At 40.3% G+C, this 18192-nt stretch overlaps 1 protein-coding gene and 1 pseudogene across 3 annotated transcripts in view; one reads left to right on the top strand and one right to left on the bottom strand.

Annotated features, from left to right (window-relative positions):
• The window catches only part of ATM (ATM serine/threonine kinase), a 124243-nt gene that overhangs the window by 54061 nt on the left and 51990 nt on the right, over positions 1-18192 (top strand). For all 3 annotated transcript variants that reach the window (XM_077777446.1, XM_077777445.1, XM_077777447.1), the window contains exons 24-34: positions 738-911; positions 1786-1955; positions 3438-3684; positions 6374-6489; positions 7382-7508; positions 7957-8156; positions 11393-11567; positions 12335-12499; positions 13308-13440; positions 14753-14848; positions 17030-17201. In XM_077777446.1, the coding sequence (XP_077633572.1) occupies positions 738-911; positions 1786-1955; positions 3438-3684; positions 6374-6489; positions 7382-7508; positions 7957-8156; positions 11393-11567; positions 12335-12499; positions 13308-13440; positions 14753-14848; positions 17030-17201 (1775 nt within the window). The remainder of the gene's footprint in view (positions 1-737; positions 912-1785; positions 1956-3437; positions 3685-6373; positions 6490-7381; positions 7509-7956; positions 8157-11392; positions 11568-12334; positions 12500-13307; positions 13441-14752; positions 14849-17029; positions 17202-18192) is intronic.
• On the bottom strand, positions 2849-2982 carry LOC144242490 (U2 spliceosomal RNA; annotated as a pseudogene).

The raw sequence follows: 18192 nt of genomic DNA, 5'->3' as shown, positions 1-18192 counted from the left end.
AATGAGGCAGGAACAGAGGGAGAGAGATAGAATCTCAAGCAGGCTCCCTCCCCAGCACAGAGCCTGATATGGGGCTTGACTGCGAGGTCGTGACCTGAGCTGAAATCAAGAGTTGGACACTTAACCAACTAAGCTACCCAGGCACCCCTCTTTTTACTTTTGACAGTACATGTGACAGTATTTTTTTAAATATAAAGAGCTGTCTATGAAATTACGATGATAAAAACATCTTAGGATGTATACTTGGTAATTGAAAAAGGAGCTTTTAATCATTCTCCCCACCTTGGATTTTTTTTTTAATTTAAGTTTTTGTTTTAATTCCAGTCAGCATACAGTGTTATGTTAGCTTCAGGTCTACAGTATAGTGATTCAGCATATCCAGACATGACCCTGTGCTCATCCAAGTGCATCCTTCACCCCATCACGTGTTTCCTCCCTCCACTCACCACCTCCCCTTCTGGGGACCCCCAGGTTGCCCTTGGCTGCGTTTTCTTTCTCGTTTTTCTTTAAACTGCTTTATACCTCACTGAAATGTTTGTGACTTCTTTCCATCATATCTTATAAAAAAAAATCTGATTGTTTTCTCAGATCTCTGCTCTTGGTTCCTTCACTCTAGGATCTAAAACTGCTCACTGCTGCTTCGATGTCATAATGGTGAACATTGCTTTTAGCCTGATGGGTGTATTTGTGATGTTTGTGTATTTATATGACATTTTTGTTTTTAAAATTCGTTGCAGGCCCACAGAGCTGCGAACACTGAACTTGTGGATGAGGTGTATAACAGAAAATCCGTCCTGCTCATGACAGTAGCTGTGGTTTTGTGCTGCAGCCCCGTCTGTGAGAAACAGGCTTTGTTTGCCCTGTGCAAGGCTGTGAACGAGAGTGGGTTAGAGCCTCACCTCATTAAAAAGGTACCTGGCGATGAATGTTTTTTATTATCACTCTTGGGTAACAATTTTAAAAGTGTAAGCTTATTTTAAAGTGGCACTTGTTAAAGACTTGGAGACAGTTTTATTTTTTAGACCTGGAGTATTGGAAAGCAGTAACTCTTCAGTGTATGTATATTTGTACGCGACATCATTTACTTTTTACCTCCAGCATGTCACAGGGTGTTCATTGAACTGACAGGGATCACTGACTGATCATAGTGCAGACCAGGCCCTCTGATTGCTTTTACTGAGGGAAACCCATAGAGGAAAGAGCAGTAGCAGGTGTTTTTGCCTGGGAGGTTATGGGTCACGACCTTGGGATCTAGCAGGGCTAGAAGTCAAATCATAGAGCTGTGACACTTTTAAAGTTGCAAGACTGGGAAAGGAACACTGGAGTCCATTCGTGCAGACACATCAGCACATTGTCATTGAATATTCACCTCTGCCCCATTCCACCACCTCACCTCCATGGTTTGGAAAGTTCCACCCCTTTCTATCATAGATGTTCATGTGATGAACCATTGATAGACCAGTGGCCTGACCAGCGTCGCCCCCATGGACCCTTAAAATAGGTCAGCCTCTAGGTACTCAGTGTTAGACCAGTTAACCTTTTAACATTTACTAAGTGTTGGCTACATGCCAGGCTCTGTGCTAATTATATTAAATACAGTTTTCTTGTTTAGCATCTCTGAAGTCTAAGTACTTTTATTATCTCCATCTCAGAGATGAAGAATCCAAGGTGTAGAATAGTTGAATGAACGGGTCAAAGTTAGGTGGTAAATAAATAATGAAGGATTTAGATGATTTATTATTTTGTTGATTTCTTAAAACGTTGACTTCTTTCTGATTTGTGCAGGTTTTAGAGAAAGTTTCTGAAACTTTTGGGTACAGACATTTAGAAGACTTCATGGCTTCTCATTTGGATTATCTGGTTTTGGAATGGCTGAATCTTCAAGATACTGAACACAGCTTATGTTCTTTCCCTTTTATTTTATTAAACTACACAAACATCGAGGATTTCTATAGGTAGGTCTACAATGACACATGTGAAGTATGTTCGTTTTAAAATTCGATGGTAATGTTTGGGAGCCCCCCACCCCCACCTGACACACATACACGTTCACACACATGCACACTCATGCACGCACGGAGCTGAGGGGCTGTGTAGGAGGAGAGACAGGGCCGCTTGTTTTAATTAGAATGTACTGGAGGGAATCACTGGATTTAGGATCTGGTCTTCACTGTGTCAGTAAATAGTGCGTAACTTCAGGCAAGCCATAAAAATTCCCCCTGGGCCTTGGTTTTTCAGTGTGTACAGTAAGGAAGTTATGTAGGTCTCTAAGGTCTCTTTCAGCTTTAAGTTTTGGTATTCTTCCCTATGACAAACAAAGATAAATTACCAGTGGCTGATTATTTCTGCATTGTTCTTCCTTTCTGTTCCTTGGCTATGGACCAGTTTGTCATTGTTTTTATTAGATTTAAAATGTAATGCAAAAATACTTAGCTTGCAAATTCCTAACTCTTGAGTAGAAAATTTTGAAAATGGATTCAAAACATATATCTGGAACAACTAGAGAATAATAGTGTCAGGATAACGGGGAAGTGATTCATTACTATTCAGTGGTTGTTCTTTCATTTTGGTGATAACAGTATTTATATTCATAGTTTGAATTCAGCGGCACCTGGGGGGCTCAGCCAGTTAAGTGTCCAACTCTTGATTTCAGTTCAGGTCATGGTGTCACAGTTCGTGAGATCTGTCCCCGCATTGGGCTCTGTGCTGACAGTGTGAGCTTGCTTCAGATTCTCTCTCCTTCTCTCTCTCTCTGCTCCTCCCCTGCTTGTGCATGCGCTCTCACGCTCTCAAAATAAGTAAGTAAACATTAGAAAAAATACTTTGAATTCATAAATTTCTTTCACATTTCATTCTACATAAATGAAATAATTTTGCATAAATTCATTATATAGAAAGGAAATTCAGTTCCCACTTTTTTTGATCATAGGATTAGGGTGATATATTCTACACTTGATCTTAGCCAAAAGGCCGAGAAGCGATAGGGGGGTGATATATTCTAAGATCTCCATTTTGTTTTGTTTTTATTTTAATGTTTTATTTATTTCTGAGAGAGAGAGACAGTGTGAGCAGGGGCGGGTCAGAGAGAGAGGGAGGTACAGAATCTGAAACAGGCTCCAGTCTCTGAGGTGGCTGTCAGCACAGAGCCCGATGTGGGCCTCAAACCGACGAACTGTGAGATCATGACCTGAACTGAAGTCGGACACTTAACCAACCGACTGAGCCACCCAGGCGCCCCTAAGATCTCCGTTTTTTTTTGTATGTGATTATTTAGAATTTACTTAACTTCAATTCTGTGTTTATAAAATTATTGTAAGGATGTTTAGTGATCGAGATAAAATGATGCTCTAATGCTTATTTTATTATTTTAAGGGCTGTATTATAAAATTTGACTTTGAGAGTTATATATAACGTACTTCAAATTTTTATATTTTTAGATCTTGTTACAAGGTTTTGATCCCACATCTGGTGATGAGAAGTCGTTTTGATGAGGTGAAGTCCATTGCTAATCAGATTCAAGAGGACTGGAAAACTCTTCTGACACACTGCTTTCCAAAGATTCTTGTAAATATTCTTCCTTACTTTGCCTATGAGGGTACAGGGAACAGTGAGATGGCACAGCAGAGAGAGACGGCTACCAAAGTCTATGATGTGCTCAAGGACGAAAACTTACTAGGAAAACAGGTATGGCTTCACTTTTACCTACTAGCTCTAGGCTGAATGTGGGGCTTGAACTTAGAACCCTGAGATCAGGGATCACTTGCTCTACCAGCTGAACCAGTCACACACCCTCCTCAGCCCCTAATTGATCTGAGATGCAACTTAAAAATTTTCTTTTTAACATGTATTCATTCTGAGAGAGAGAGTGCTCTGTGCAAGTTGGGGAGGGGCAGAGAGAGAGCAAGACACAGAATCTGAAGCAGGGTCCAGGCTCTGAGCTGTCAGCACAGAGCCCGACACGAGACTCGAACCCCTGAGCTGTGAGACTGTGGATTGAGCCAAAGTTGGATGCTTAACAGACTGAGCCACCCAGGTGCCCCCTGAGATGTAACTTTATGTATTTAAGAAAAAAATTTTTTTTGACATTTATTTATTTTTGAGAGACAGAGTGTGAGTGGGGGAGGGCCAGAGAGAGGAGACACAATCCGAAGTAGGCTCCAGGCTCCAGGCTGTCAGCACAGAGCCCAATGCAGGACTCAAACCCATGGACTGTGAGATCATGACCTGAGCCAAAGTCGGACACTTAACTGACTGAGCCACCCAGGCGCCCCTGAGATACAACTTTAAAGTTTTAAGACCAGTCATCATTTATGCACTAAAATTTAATATGTAGCCATCACTGTCTAGCATAGGCAATCCATGGATTTCTTTATTGTTATTAGTATTCTTTTTTGATTGGATTTTAAATGAAATGTTTTTAATCAGAAAATTTTTTTAAAACTTTGAAATAATTGTATTGCTTTTGTTTTGTAAAATTTATTTTAATTGGCAGTAATACATGAATGCAAGCTGGGTGTTCAATCCACGCAATACTGGACAGTGTATACAAAGTGTTCCTCACTTCTCTTCAGTCCCATTGAGCTCTTTCCTTTAGGAGAGAAGTATGACCCCAAGCTCCCATGCCCTGCTCATTCTTCTTTCCATGATACTTACTACCTTCTAACATGTAATATAAGTTACTTACCAGTGTTGTTATCTTCTCTGCTGTGAGTACTTGGAAGACTGCACTTTCTGCTGTTTTCTTTTCTGCTGGTGTACCCCTGCTATCTAGTATGTAGTCAATACTCATAATTTGAGAAAAACATGGAGTCAAGTAAAAAAAGAATCTCACAACTTCTGTTTTTAATAATAATTTATATACAGGAGCTTTGTCTAAAGTCAAAGAGGATTGGGGCGCCTGGGTGGCTCAGTCAGTTGAGCATCCAACTTCAGCTCAGGTCATGATCTCACGGTTTGTGGGCTCGAGCCCCGCATTGGGCTCTGTGCTGACAGCTAGCTCAGAGCCTGGAGCCTGCTTCAGATTCTGTGTCTCCCTCTGTCTCTGACCATCCCCTGCTCACGCTGTCTCTCTCTCAGAAATAAATAAAACCTTTAAAAAAAATTAAAAAAAAAAAAGGATTGGTTACTCTCAACTTTTTTTTTATTAATGTAAGTAAGGGATGACTAACCAAAGTTGACTGATGTTAAAATTGCATTTGGATGAACTTCAAAAGATGTTATTTTTTCTTGCCCACTTACTTACATGGAGCCAAGAAATGGAACAAGGTTCCCAGTTGCTTAGATGGACCAGTGCCAGTTAGAGCTGGTTCTCAGTCAGAACATTACAGATTGGGTTTATTATAGAGGAATATGAAACTAGTGAAGCCACTGGTCATTTTTTGTGTAAGAAAATTGATTATTTTTTCTTTTGATATTAATCAGATGGGACCAATTTGTCCTTCCTTATCTCAGGTATACTTTGAAGTGAGGCTGGAGTTTTAAGAGGGCTGAAATCTTGGAAGTGAGGACCTGAATGACTGATGTGTAAGCCTGAGGGAAAGGCTAGCATCTTTACATTTGGTGTCTGTCTTATCACATTTTAAAATGCTTCTGTTATGAGGAAGTATGTTTTCAACCCTCCTTGTACCAAGTAAATCAGCCATTTATTTGCCTGTAAGTTTGGTACACTCGTACTTCCTAACTTAGAGAAGTAATAAGTCCTCCTTTAGGACTTCACGATCATTCGTTCATTCGGTGGGGTATAACGCAGCAGGCCCACTCTGTATGGTTAGAGGACTTAGGCTCTCCGGGAGGCTGCCTGGCAGGAAGTGGATCGATGGAGAACCTGTTCCTGTCTGGGAGGATTTTAGTTCACTGATGATGACTCAGAATGTGGCATATCAGCCAAGTAGAAATCTGGGGAAAAGTTCTGCAGGGAACAACGAAATGCTTATTGCCAGTTACTGGGAATTCTTAGTAGTAAAGTATTGTTGAGTGAGATAGATTTCCCAAGTGAGTCAGGAGTGGAATGCAGACTGAGAAACTGTGTGGATCAGTGCAGGATTTGGTTGGCAGGAAAATTACTAGGTTGAGGAATTCAGCACTACAGCGAAAGCCTTTGTCAAAATGATTCTTTAAAATGAAACTAGAGTCAGATGAAGGGAGTCTTGTTTGGTAGGATTGCCTTACTCTCCCCCAGGCTACCGGTCGGTTGCGTAGCAGAAAAAAGTGGAATTAGCTGTATGTCTTGGCAGATCTTAGGTCTTTGGTCCTTCATTTCCTTTCATGGTCACAGACTAATTTTGGAAATGATGCCCTACATTAGCCCTTTGAGCTGTCTTAAAGGTCACAGACATAAGAACTTAAACATTATTTTAATTTTGTATCCTTACAGATTGATCACTTATTCCTTAGTAACTTACCAGAGATAGTTGTGGAGTTACTGATGACGTTACATGAACCATCAACTTCCGGTGCGGGCCAAAGCAGCGACCCCGGGGACTTTTCAGGGTACGGTGTTTTAACCGTGGAGGGTCAGCTGCAGTCTCAGAGTTCCCTTGGGAAGTTTACTGGTTGACACCTTCAAATGTCTGTTTCAGTTTTTAGGCACAGCCAACCTTTTAAATTGTTTCTTTAAAAATAACTACCTTTGACTTGAAGTAATTACTTAGTTGCTACACCAGAGCCTTCCCGCAGTGATCGCTCTTTCAAGTGGATCACCTTGTTTGCAAATCCATTGACCTTTTTCTTCTCAATCTTTCTGTGATAGTCCGGGATTGTGCCATCTATTTTTTGAAATTTCATGGGCACATCCGTTTTTTTCTTCTCCTTATCTGTGGCTTGCGTTTCTAGATCACCTTTTCTTACGCCCCTTAGCTCTCAGGATCTTAACCGTACTACAGCTTAACTTGGATGTGAGACCCACGTGGCTGTATATGAATGTTACTTTCCCAGCTTGACTGTAAGCTGCTTGAAAGCACCCTTGACGCATTTTGTGTTCCCTACCATGTCAGCTGTGCAAAATAGTAATAATATCCACCAGAGCACTTTTACTGTATAATTTCATTTGGCATAGATAGTGTTTGACTTGCCAGTCTTAAGGTGTTAGTGTTTTTACAGTACTACCTTAGGAGTTTAGTTCAGATGTGAAGTGATACCAAGGCTCATTTGTGCAATTGCCACTAACTTCGTAAAAGATTTGTAAGCAAGTCATTTAAAATTAAGTCATGGAGGGAACAGGTATTTAGATATGCTGACTCCTAATACAGAGACTGCGATAAGTCATTTGTGATTTTATTTAAAAGCATGATTTCTCAGTGGAAGAGTAGTTGTAGAGCGTGGGCTTATTATTACTTTGATTTTGTTCTGAAACGATGACCGCCTGTTTTCCTCTGACTCTTAGGGGTTTGGACCCTGCTCCTAACCCGCCTCATTTCCCGTCCCACGTGATCAAAGCAACGTTTGCCTATATCAGTAACTGCCATAAAACCAAGCTGAAAAGCATCTTAGAAATTCTTTCCAAAAGCCCTGTGAGTACACATTCTCATTATAATAACTGGAGAGAGGATTGCTTCTTTTTCAGCTCGAAAATCTGTGTGAGTGGATCCTAAAAAGAAAAAAGGTGAACAAGAGAAAAAATTCATCTAAAGTAATTAAAAAGAAAAACACTCACTTACAAGCTTATATCTTGGTATTTTACCTGTCAGTATTAATTGATGAAGCCTAAATTTCATGACACAACAGTCATGTGTTAGCTCAGGGAGTATATGCATTTTTTAAAATTATTTTTTGCTCTCTGAAAACTAGGTAAATTGACAATAGTATTTTAAGATACTAATTTTCTAACTGTAATATTTGCCTTTGGTATCAAGCCAATGCGAAATTCTGTAATTAGTTGTTTTGAATGTAAAATAGGTTTATTATAGCTGAGTATACATGATTACACAAGTTTTTATGAAATGTGTCTTTATTTTCCAGGATTCCTATCAGAAAATTCTTCTAGCCATATGTGAGCAAGCCGCTGAGACAAATAATGTTTATAAAAAGCACAGGATTCTGAAAATATATCACCTATTTGTTAGTTTATTACTGAAAGACATAAAAAGTTCCTTAGGAGGAGCATGGGCCTTTGTTCTTCGAGATGTTATTTACACTTTGATTCATTATATCAACAAAAGGTAAGAAATACATTTAGACCAATATGTAAATTGTTTTTTCTACCTTGTTGGTTGAAAATTTACATCGAAAACGGAGAAGCCAGGGTATTATTTTCTTTGTTTTACTTTATAATATATATCTACCTAAAATTTTTAAAAAGTTGGAATACCATTTCTTCATCTTGAAAAATATTAGTACTGAGGGTCTTCAACACTTAAAAAAATTATTTTTCATGTTTATTTTTGAGAGAGACAGAGAGTGAGCCAGAGAGGGGCAGAGAGAGGGAGACACAAAATCTGAAGCAGACTCCAGGCTCCAAACTTTAAGTACAGAGCCTGATATGGGGCTTGAATCTACAAGTTGCCAGATCATGACCTGAGCCAAAGTTGGACGCTTAACCAACTGAGCCAGCCAGGCGCCCTAATTCAGCATTTTAAAATAAACGAATTTTAGATAGCCTGAAATATCTATGTTACTATAGCGGTTCTGGTCTCCAGTTCCTGGCTCTGTGTGTGTGTGTCTGTGTCTGTGTCTGTGTGTGTGTGTATGTCTGTGTCTGGAGAGTTTCACACGTGCACACACAAGGAATTCTCCAGACACCTGCTGGGTGTTGTACAGTTGAACTCAGATGTAGCCGGTTGGTTTCAGACCCCACAGATTGAGGGCTCAGTCCTGCAGACCGCTGGCCCCTCCTTCCTTTCCGATGGCGGTCACTAGCCCGGCTTGGCACCTGCGCTGACCAGCCAGCTACACACTGGGGGCTCCAGTTTGAGTCATTTTTAGAGCCGCTCTCAGAGCTTGGGAAAGCTGTTTGCTGACTAAAGTACCGGTTTGTTATAGAAGGCCACAGCTCAGGAGCAGCCAGATGGAAGAAATGCGTAGGACCCTGTGTAGGGAAAGTGGGCACCGCGTTGAATGGACTTGACATCCTTATCAGGAATCAGTTGGCCATTGATGTGTGGATTGATTTCTGGATCCTCATTTCCGTGCCTTTGGTTTGCCCTTGTGCCAGTACCTCACTGGGTTTTCTGTTGTTTTTTATTTGTTTTTTCTGTTTCCTTGTTTTTGTTTTTAGAGAGAGCACAAGTGGGAAGGAGAGGGAGAGCGAATCTTAAGCAGCCTCCATGCTCAGCATGTGGGGCTCAGTCCCACAACCCTGGGATCAAGACCTGAGCTGAAATTAAGAGTCAGGTGCTCAACCCTCTGACCCACCCAGCAGCCCCAGTCAGATTTCTTTTTAATTGTTGTGTGAATTCTTTATGTAATTTGGGTATTAACCCTCATCNGAGGACACACCTAGAAAACTGTTTCTGTGGCTGATGTCAGAGAAGTTACTGAGTTTTCTTCCAGGAGTTCTGTGGTTTCAGGCTTCATGTTTAGGTGTAATGCATTTTGGGTTTACAACTTATGTGTATGTGTATATGTATGGTTTAAGAAAGTGGTTTAGTTTCGGGGCACCTGCGTGGCTCAGTCGGTTAAGTGTCTGACTTTGGCTCGGATCCTGATCTCACAGTTCATGGGTTTGAGCCCCGCATCGGGCTCTGTGCTGACAGCTCAGAGCCTGGAGCTGCTTCGGATTCTTTTTCCCTCTCTCTCTGCCCCTCCCCTGGTCATGCTGTATCTCTCTCTCTCAGAAATAAATAAAACATAAAAAAAAAGAAAGTGGTTTATGGTTTAGTTTCATTCTTTGGCATGTAGCTGTAGCTGTTTGGTTTTTCCAGCACCGATTGTTGAGGTTACTGTGTTTCCCTTGTTGTATATTTTTGCCTCCTTTGCTGTAGATGAAGTGACTAGAAAAGTGTGGATTTAAGGGCTCTCTGTTTTGTTCTGAAAACTGGCTGTTTTACTGTTATAATGTGGTAACTGGGGAAATCATGCTCCTCCCTTCCCCAGGATTTGACTTCTTTCCCTAATTGTCGAAGGCTGTAGTGGGCCATCTGTTTCATGAGTGTACGGACTCTCTTTGCCAAGGGTGTGTTCCTCGTGTGTGTGGCTACTGAGGAGTGTCCCTTGTGTTCAGGTAGTGTTTTGGCAGAGATTTCTGTGAATGCTGGGAGCGAGTAAGTGGTTGAGTGGGTGGGAGAGAGACAGAGAATGAATCTTCCCAGCTCCTGCAGGTGGGCTCTGTGTGAGAACTCCCGTTCACAGGCAGGTTCGCACCGAGCCTAGGGACTAGCCCAGTGTGAACGTACGATCTTCTTGGGTATTTTTTGAGCAAGCTTCTTACCCTGGGCATATGTATGGCTTTCTCGGCCTCCCAGATATGTGAGTGATTTTGAATGCTCTAATTTCAGAAGGAAACTTTCTTTCCAGCTTCTTGTCCTAGGCTTTAGGTGGTCTCTTACGTGTGTGAACAATAATCTTTTACCCCTCACGACTGTGGGTAGTTGGCCAGTGTTATTTACGGTGCTGCTTTTGAGCCCTGCTCATGGCTCTTCCAGCCTGGGGAGATGCAAGTTAGACAAACCAGAGTGAAGGCAGCCGCCCTTCAGGGAGCTTCCAGACAGGTTTAGGACAGATAGACATGGTCATTAGCAAATACAGTCTGCTGTGCTCCATCCAGAGCAAAGGGCCAGGACCCCACGCCAGGAACAGGGGCCGTTAGTTTTTTCCATCACATCCACCAAGCTGGGGAGGGAGTATCGAGGCAGAGGCAGGTGGACACCGTAAAACTTGCTACAGTTTTTTTAGGTCTTTTTTTTTTTTAAACGTTTATTTATTTATTTATTTGTTTATTTATTTAGAGATTGCGCATGTGCGAGGGAGCATGGGAGAGGCAGGGAGAGAGAGAAGGAGAGAGTGAGAGAGAATCCCAAGCAGGGTCTGAGCTGTCAGTACACATCCCAGCGCAGGGCTCAAACCCATGAACTGTGAGATCATGACCTGAGCTGAAGCCAGGCTCTTAACCTACTGAGCCACCAGGTGCCCCTCCAACAGTTAAGTTGCTGGGGTTTTTTGTTTGTTTTTGTTTATATTTTAGCGTTTGCTTGACTGCTGTAAATGTTTGCCTGTTGGACAGAGTGCTGCTTGGCCTGTTTTTCAGCATTTCTGTCAGGAGGGGTTTGGAACTGTCCACTCTGTCATTTTGCTGTTGTCACTTCACTTTCTGGGTTTTAAATCATTAAGGAATTAGATATGAAAGTGACGTTTATGTAAGGGCCACTTGAGAATGAGAGCTGCGGAAGAAAAATGACTTTTAAGTGAGCTCATATTGAAGCAGTTTCCTAGAACTTACTGTTTCTTCCCCGTGTCACAGGCCTTCTCGTTTCATGGATGTGTCGTTACGAAGCTTCTCCCTGTGTTGTGACCTGTTAAGCTGTGTTTGCCACACAGCCGTCACTTACTGCAAGGATGCTCTAGAAAATCATCTTCATGTCATTGTCGGCACACTCATACCCCTTGTGGATGATCAGATGGAGGTTCGGGAACAGGTAACTCCCCAGATCATCTTCGCAGAGGTGTTTGAAATACATGGATAAAGCGTTCTCGGGAGGAGCTGAACATTTTTATGTCTTGTTGGTGCAGTGAGTCATTTTAGTGAAAATATTCTTTGAAAAATGTTGGAAAAACATTTTCAGTGAATTAAGCCTTGTAATCATTTAATTACAGAGCACCTAGTAATTTTTTTTTTAGTTTTTTTACTTTTGTATTTACTTTGAAAGAGAGACAGCACGAGTGGGGGAGGCGCAGGGAGAGGGAGAGAGTCCCAAGCAGGCTCCGCACTGTCAGTACAGAGCCCGATGTGGAGCTCGAACCCATGAAACCTTGAGATCATGACCTGAGCTGAAACCGAGTTGGATGCTTAACCGATTGAACCACTCAGGTGCCCCCAGTAATTTTGATCTAACAAATTATCTCATAGGTCTGTCTCTTACTTAGTTTGGAGTGTAGAGGAAATGAAGACCAGGGACAGCCCTTCCACTGCTGTGATGGTGTGTGAGATGTTACTTAAAACAAAATGTGCTAGTAATACTGGCGTTTCTCTACCCCAGGGCCCTTGCTATTGCAGCAACTTACGTACTTGTTGATTCATTTGAAAACAGTAATAGCGGTATTATAGAATTAATTAGAATGTTTTATCTGAACTAGGTCAGTAGAGTTTTTATCACTTAATATAGTAAGTTTGGCTGTTTTACTTTAAAATATAATTAAACCATTTTTCCCTTTTGACTTTTTTTCTTTTTTAAATTATGTTTAGGTATTGGACTTGTTGAAGTACTTAGTGATAGATAACAAGGATAATGAAAACCTCTACATGACAATTAAACTCTTAGATCCTTTTCCTGACCATGATGTCTTTAAGGATTTGCGTCTTACTCAGCAGAAAATTAAATACAGTAAAGGACCCTTTTCACTTTTGGAGGTAATAGTTATTCCATCATCTTACTATTTTGTATTAGGATTAAGAGCAGTACTTTTTGAAAACTTCTGATTCTCTAAAAGTAAGAAACTGAGTCTTTTAAAAAAATTGTGATAAATGAGATTTATCCTCACCAAATAAAAAAGTGAATCTTAATATTTCCTTTTGTATTGCAGTAAAATTATAAATATTAAGGTGTTTTTGGTGAAGATTTGAAACTAAATATTGAAGAAATGTGATATAAAATATGCTTGATTTTCATATGCATCAGATCCATTAATTTCTCAAAATTACTATGATCTTTTAAGGGACAATTTCACATTTAAATTAGAGATGATATTTGACTTTTTAAACAGTTTTTCAAGTTTTAATCTTAATCTTTATAAACTTGAAAATTATGTTCAACTGTATTTTTTAGTGTAAATTTTGTTATAATTTTAAAACCATACTCTGTATTTGACTACATATCAATGTGATAATATGGCTAAATGTAGTAAGGTATAAAACTAGAGTTATAGTACTAAATAAGTAAAAATTTAAGCTTTTCCCTTGGAGTATGTCAGTTACAATCTGAAAATCTTAAATATGTTCTCGTGAGCGAGTTGTGGTTAAAACATTGGCAAAAAAAAACAACAAACATTGTGGATTTGAAATGGCAGAAGTCATTTATATCTACCTTTTTTGGTAGTAATAGTGCTGTGAGTCAGGGTCTGTGAAAGGCACTTACTAATTCTTTTCTTTGAGTTTTATTTCACAGACTTCATACAAATAAAAAAACCAAGTTACGTTTTTAACTGATTTTCTCTTTTAGGAAATAAACCATTTTCTCTCCGTGAGTGTTTATGATGCGCTTCCTTTGACAAGGCTCGAAGGGCTGAAGGATCTTCGCAGACAGCTGGCACAGCATAAAGACGAGATGATGGATCTCGTGCGAGCGTCTCAGGGTACTAATGTCACACTGCGGGTTATGTGACCTGTTTCCTTTTGACAGAGTTTTGTAAACTCTTGCTCTTTGTTGAATTGCCAGGGACTAAGTTTAGACCCTGACCCTTTAGTTTAGACCTCTATCATTACTCTTCTAACCAGAAAAGAGATTATTACGCGGTCTCCTCACCTCGAATCACCCTCATTTTATCCTTCCTCTGCACCTCAGCCAGGATAATTTCTTTAAACCCAAACATGATTGTGTTATTCTACTGCCTGAAAAGTGTTAATCACTTCCTGCCGCCTGAGAGACAAATTTGAGATCCTCAGAGCCATGCGTACAGATAGTCACCCTGCCTCTTACTCCAGAACATGTTCATGGGAGAAACGTATCCCGCTTACAGCCTCTTAGCCATGTGTGTACATGTGCATAATTGGGTGTGTGTGTGTGTGTGTTTCTGTATACACATACTTCTACATGTATTTCTAGCTTTTTTTCATTTAAGAAAACGTTCATTTTTATGTTAGTTTAGGTTTCTGTAATACTGTGCTGAGGAGAAATTTTCTCTACTTAACATTTTGATTTTCATCTTGTACCCATTGATGTTATATTTCCATTGTGTGATTTTTTTCCCCAGTTATTTTAAAAACTAACTTTGGTTTCAACACTCTGAGCTCAGAGCTCATAGCACATTTGTCCTGAGATGTGTGTGTATTTGTAAAGATAAGCAGCTCTGTCTTGTTCTTGTGTGTTTGGGTAATTCTTTGGTCTAGACTTGTCCAGTAGCTGTTCGTACCTATGTAAGTTTCAGTGAATTAAAAGTTCAATAAAATTTAACATTTAGTTTCTTTATTGTACTAGCTCATGTCAGATTCTCAGGAGTAAGTAAACTAGTGGCAGTTGTTGGACAGTGCAGATTATAGAACATTTCAATCATTGCAGAAAATTCTATTGGATATTGCTGGTCTGAACTGAATGCTAGATATTAAAGAACAAGACGTGCTCCCAGGGTCTCTTCCAGGTTGATGTTGAATGATTTTTGTATTTCTTACTGTGATTTTGCTAAGGTATCGGCTTATCTGTACAACATATGAAGACATTTCTCTTTCTCTGTCTGCCAAATATTTCCAGTCATTTTTACATCGTTCTGTTTTAGAAGTTGAGATATGTTCACTGTATAATTTTTGACATTCTCATTTTTAAAACCTTGGTTTAAAAAAAAAATCTTGACAAAAGTGTTTTAGTCAGATAATGTAATATATAAGCGTGTTGTAAAGAAATGTGTATTTTTCCAGTGTAGTTGAAACTAAGTTTTTCAAAACTCCTCCTAGAAAACCCCCAAGATGGCGTCATGGTGAAGCTAATCGTCAACTTGTTGCAGTTATGCAAGATGGCGGTGAGCCACACTGGGGAAAGACAAGTTTTAGGTAAATTCTGGCTAAGTGAATGTGGGTTTTTCTGTTTGAGAGGCCATCTTTGTTTTCACAATCAGCAGAAGTTTGTCATTTGGAATATTGGGGAAATGTGAGGTGCTCGCTGAGGTATATTGCTGTCTATTTCAGATATCCTTAAGCAGCACTCCTTTCACATTTCCTTCCTTAAACATTTACAAAAGTGAGAAGTTAGCAGTATATGCATGTGCAAAACTGTTCTTTTGAAAAGGCCTTGTTTATCTTTAGGATAATCAGAAATATCTGTTTGTAGCATTAAGTTGTAAATAAATCAACTTTTGATACATATTGTGCATGTAACTGATTAGTACTTCGTCTTTTTTAGGACAGAAGTAAGATGAGGATTTGGAGGGCTAGATGAATTAAACTCAGATACTAAAACCACATTCGAGGCACTTGAGTGGCTCACTTGATTGAGTGACCAACTTTAGCTCAGGTCATGATCTTGCCGTTCACGAGTTTGAGCCCTGCATCAGGCTCTGTGCTGATAGCTCAGAGCCTGGAGCCTGCTTCAGATTCTGTGTCTCCCTCTGTCTGCTCCTCCCCCTCCTCCACTTACGTTGTCTGCCTACCCACCTCTCCGAAACAAATAAACATTAAAAAAAAATTAGAACCACATTCAAGTCCTGCACTGTTTGTGGGGTATCCTGGTGTAAGATAAAGGGCCACCATGCATCCTGCCTAGAAGAGGTGTTTCAACTTAGGGATCACAGGCCGCAAACAATGATGAAGTCGGCTTGGAGTTGTCATGACAGCACTGATTCTGCTAAGAAAAATGGCAGGAAGAAGAGGTCCTTCAGATACTATCTTCTCCCAGTGGAATCTTCCTTAACATCTCACGGAGAGCCTGGTATCTGGGGCAGGTTTTTTGTAAATGTTTTTATTGAAATATACCGTACATACAGAAGAGTGTACAGATGATAGGTAAATAACTTGAAAGTTTTTCACAAACAGAACACACCTGTGCATCTAACACCCAGACCAGGAAATAGAACCTTATCAACACCCTAGAAGTTTCCTTTGACCAAGGAGTTTACACCCCTCCATGGTGACACTGTTTCTAGAGACAAACCTGATTTGCTACAGGAATTCTAAGGGGCTTTCCTGTGTAGCATGAATCTTAGTACGGTTTTATTAAGTAGCCACGGCTCACGTCATATTTAGTGGTGAAAGATAGAAAGCTTTCGCCCTCAGATCAGGAAAGAGACCGGGTTGCCCTCTTTCACCAGTGCTGTTCCAAGTTGTACTGGAAATTCTAGCCAGAGCAGTGGGACAAGAAGAGAAAAAGCGTCCAAATTGGAAAGGGAGAAGTAAAACTGTCTCTATCCACACATGACATCATCCTGTATCTAGAAAATCCTAGAGAATCTACCAGAAAGCTACTGTAACAGAGCTAATAAATGAGTCGCAGTTGCAGGATATAAGATCCATACACAAAGTTGAGTTGTGATTATGTACACCAGCAGCAAATAATCTACAAAGAAAATTTCATTCCATTTACCATTCTGTTTATAATAGCATCTAAGAGAGTTCAATACCTGGGGATAAATTTAATCAAGGGAGTGAAATACTTGTACACAATCTGTTTGTTAGAAGTGGATCACCAAAGATACCCCCACTTAAGGGGAGAGGAATCAGACTCCACCTTTTGGAAGGAAAGCTCTCAAAAATTTGTGAACATATTTTAATAAATTTCAGCACGCCTGGGAATGGGGGAGTTCTCTGGCATGCAGAAACTGCTCTGTTCTCATCTGGGTAGTAATAATACAGGTGGAAAAAAAGGTGTGTGAATTTTCACTGAACTGAGCGTTTAAGATTTGTGTGTTTTGTGTATGTAATACTTCAGAAAATTTTTAACAGGCTTAAAGTCTGTTGATATGTTCATACAGTAGCTGTGTTTACACTTTCATCCTTAATATCTGTATTTTATTACTGACTTCTCTCTCCTAGATATGATTTTATATGGGATTTATTTTGCCTACACGGATATATAAAAGAAACGATACAATGGATTGCAGCTTCTTTAATCTAGTCCATCTTTGATTAACCACGTAAATCTTGGAGGATGACAAAACATTATATTTTTGAAATTAAAAAAGTTGTTTTATGGAAGAGCTCTCAGCTACAAGTGTGCTCACAAGGACTTTCTCTCTACAGAGGCTGTTGGGAGCTGCCTGGGAGAAGTGGGTCCAGTAGATTTCTCGACGATAGCCATACAGCATAGCAGAGATACATCTTCTGCCAAGGCCCTCGAGTTCTTTGAAGATAAAGAACTTCAATGGACCTTCCTAACGCTGACCTACCTGAATAATACGCTGGTAGAAGATTGGTGAGTATTTAATGCTTTATATCTGATAGCACCTACCTCGTCTTATGTTCAGGGAGGATGATACTTTACATAAATGAACATCTCTCATAAATGAACTGTTCTCCTTTAAGCTGCCATACTTTGTTTTTAAGTTTATTCATTTTGAGAGAGAGCATGTACACATGAAGGGGAAGGGCAGAGAGAGGAAAGGGAGAGGAAGAATCCCCGACACGGGGCTTGAACCCACATGCCATGAGATCATGACCTCAGCTGGAGTCAAGAGCCGGATACTCAACTGAGCGAGCCACCCAGGCGTCCCATAAACTGCCATATTTGTAGTCTCAGGTATTCTAATGAAAATTGCTCTATTTTTATTAATTCACATAATCACTAAAACCCTGCTCTGTGCCAGGCCCTGGATTCACTGATGAGCACACCAGAGGAGGGCCACGTGAAATCTTAGTGAGAGTAGACTAGAGAAACAATAAGAAAAGTACCGGGTGGTTCTGTACAGAACATTAAAACAGAATTGCAAAAGGGCATGTTTGGGGCACTTGTCAAGATCACAGGTGCTGCTCTCCTCTCATTTAGAGAATTCTGGTCCTTTTCAAGTAAGTCCTGGAGCAGAAGCTTCCTAACTCCAACAGTCTTCAGCTTAGAGTTTTCTTTTGCCCATTTATTCGTTAAGCCAGTAAAAATTGCCACAGATACTATCCTGACTTCTGCTTGGTGGCTGTGAGATCACTTTGGCTTTCTTTCTGCACCAGCCCCTGCCCCGTTTGTCTATCTATTTACTTATTTATTTTTGATGTACGTGAGCACCTCATCACCACCATTTCAGGGACGGTGGGTTCAGAGGAATTTTGCCCACCACCAGACACCCTTCTAAGGTAATTAGGTGTTTGCCTACAACTGCCCCACCTCTCAGAGAATAAATAATTGGTAGTAATGTCTACCTGACATGTTCTCATTGTATCTTTCTCTGTTCTTGTTACAGTAAAAATGCTGACTG

Source organism: Crocuta crocuta, unplaced genomic scaffold (assembly GCF_008692635.1).
Source record: "Crocuta crocuta isolate KB4526 unplaced genomic scaffold, BGI_CrCroc_1.0 scaffold278, whole genome shotgun sequence".
NCBI lineage: Eukaryota > Metazoa > Chordata > Mammalia > Carnivora > Hyaenidae > Crocuta > Crocuta crocuta.
Note: the sequence above shows the minus strand (reverse complement) of the source record. Positions and strands in the feature narration are given on the sequence as shown.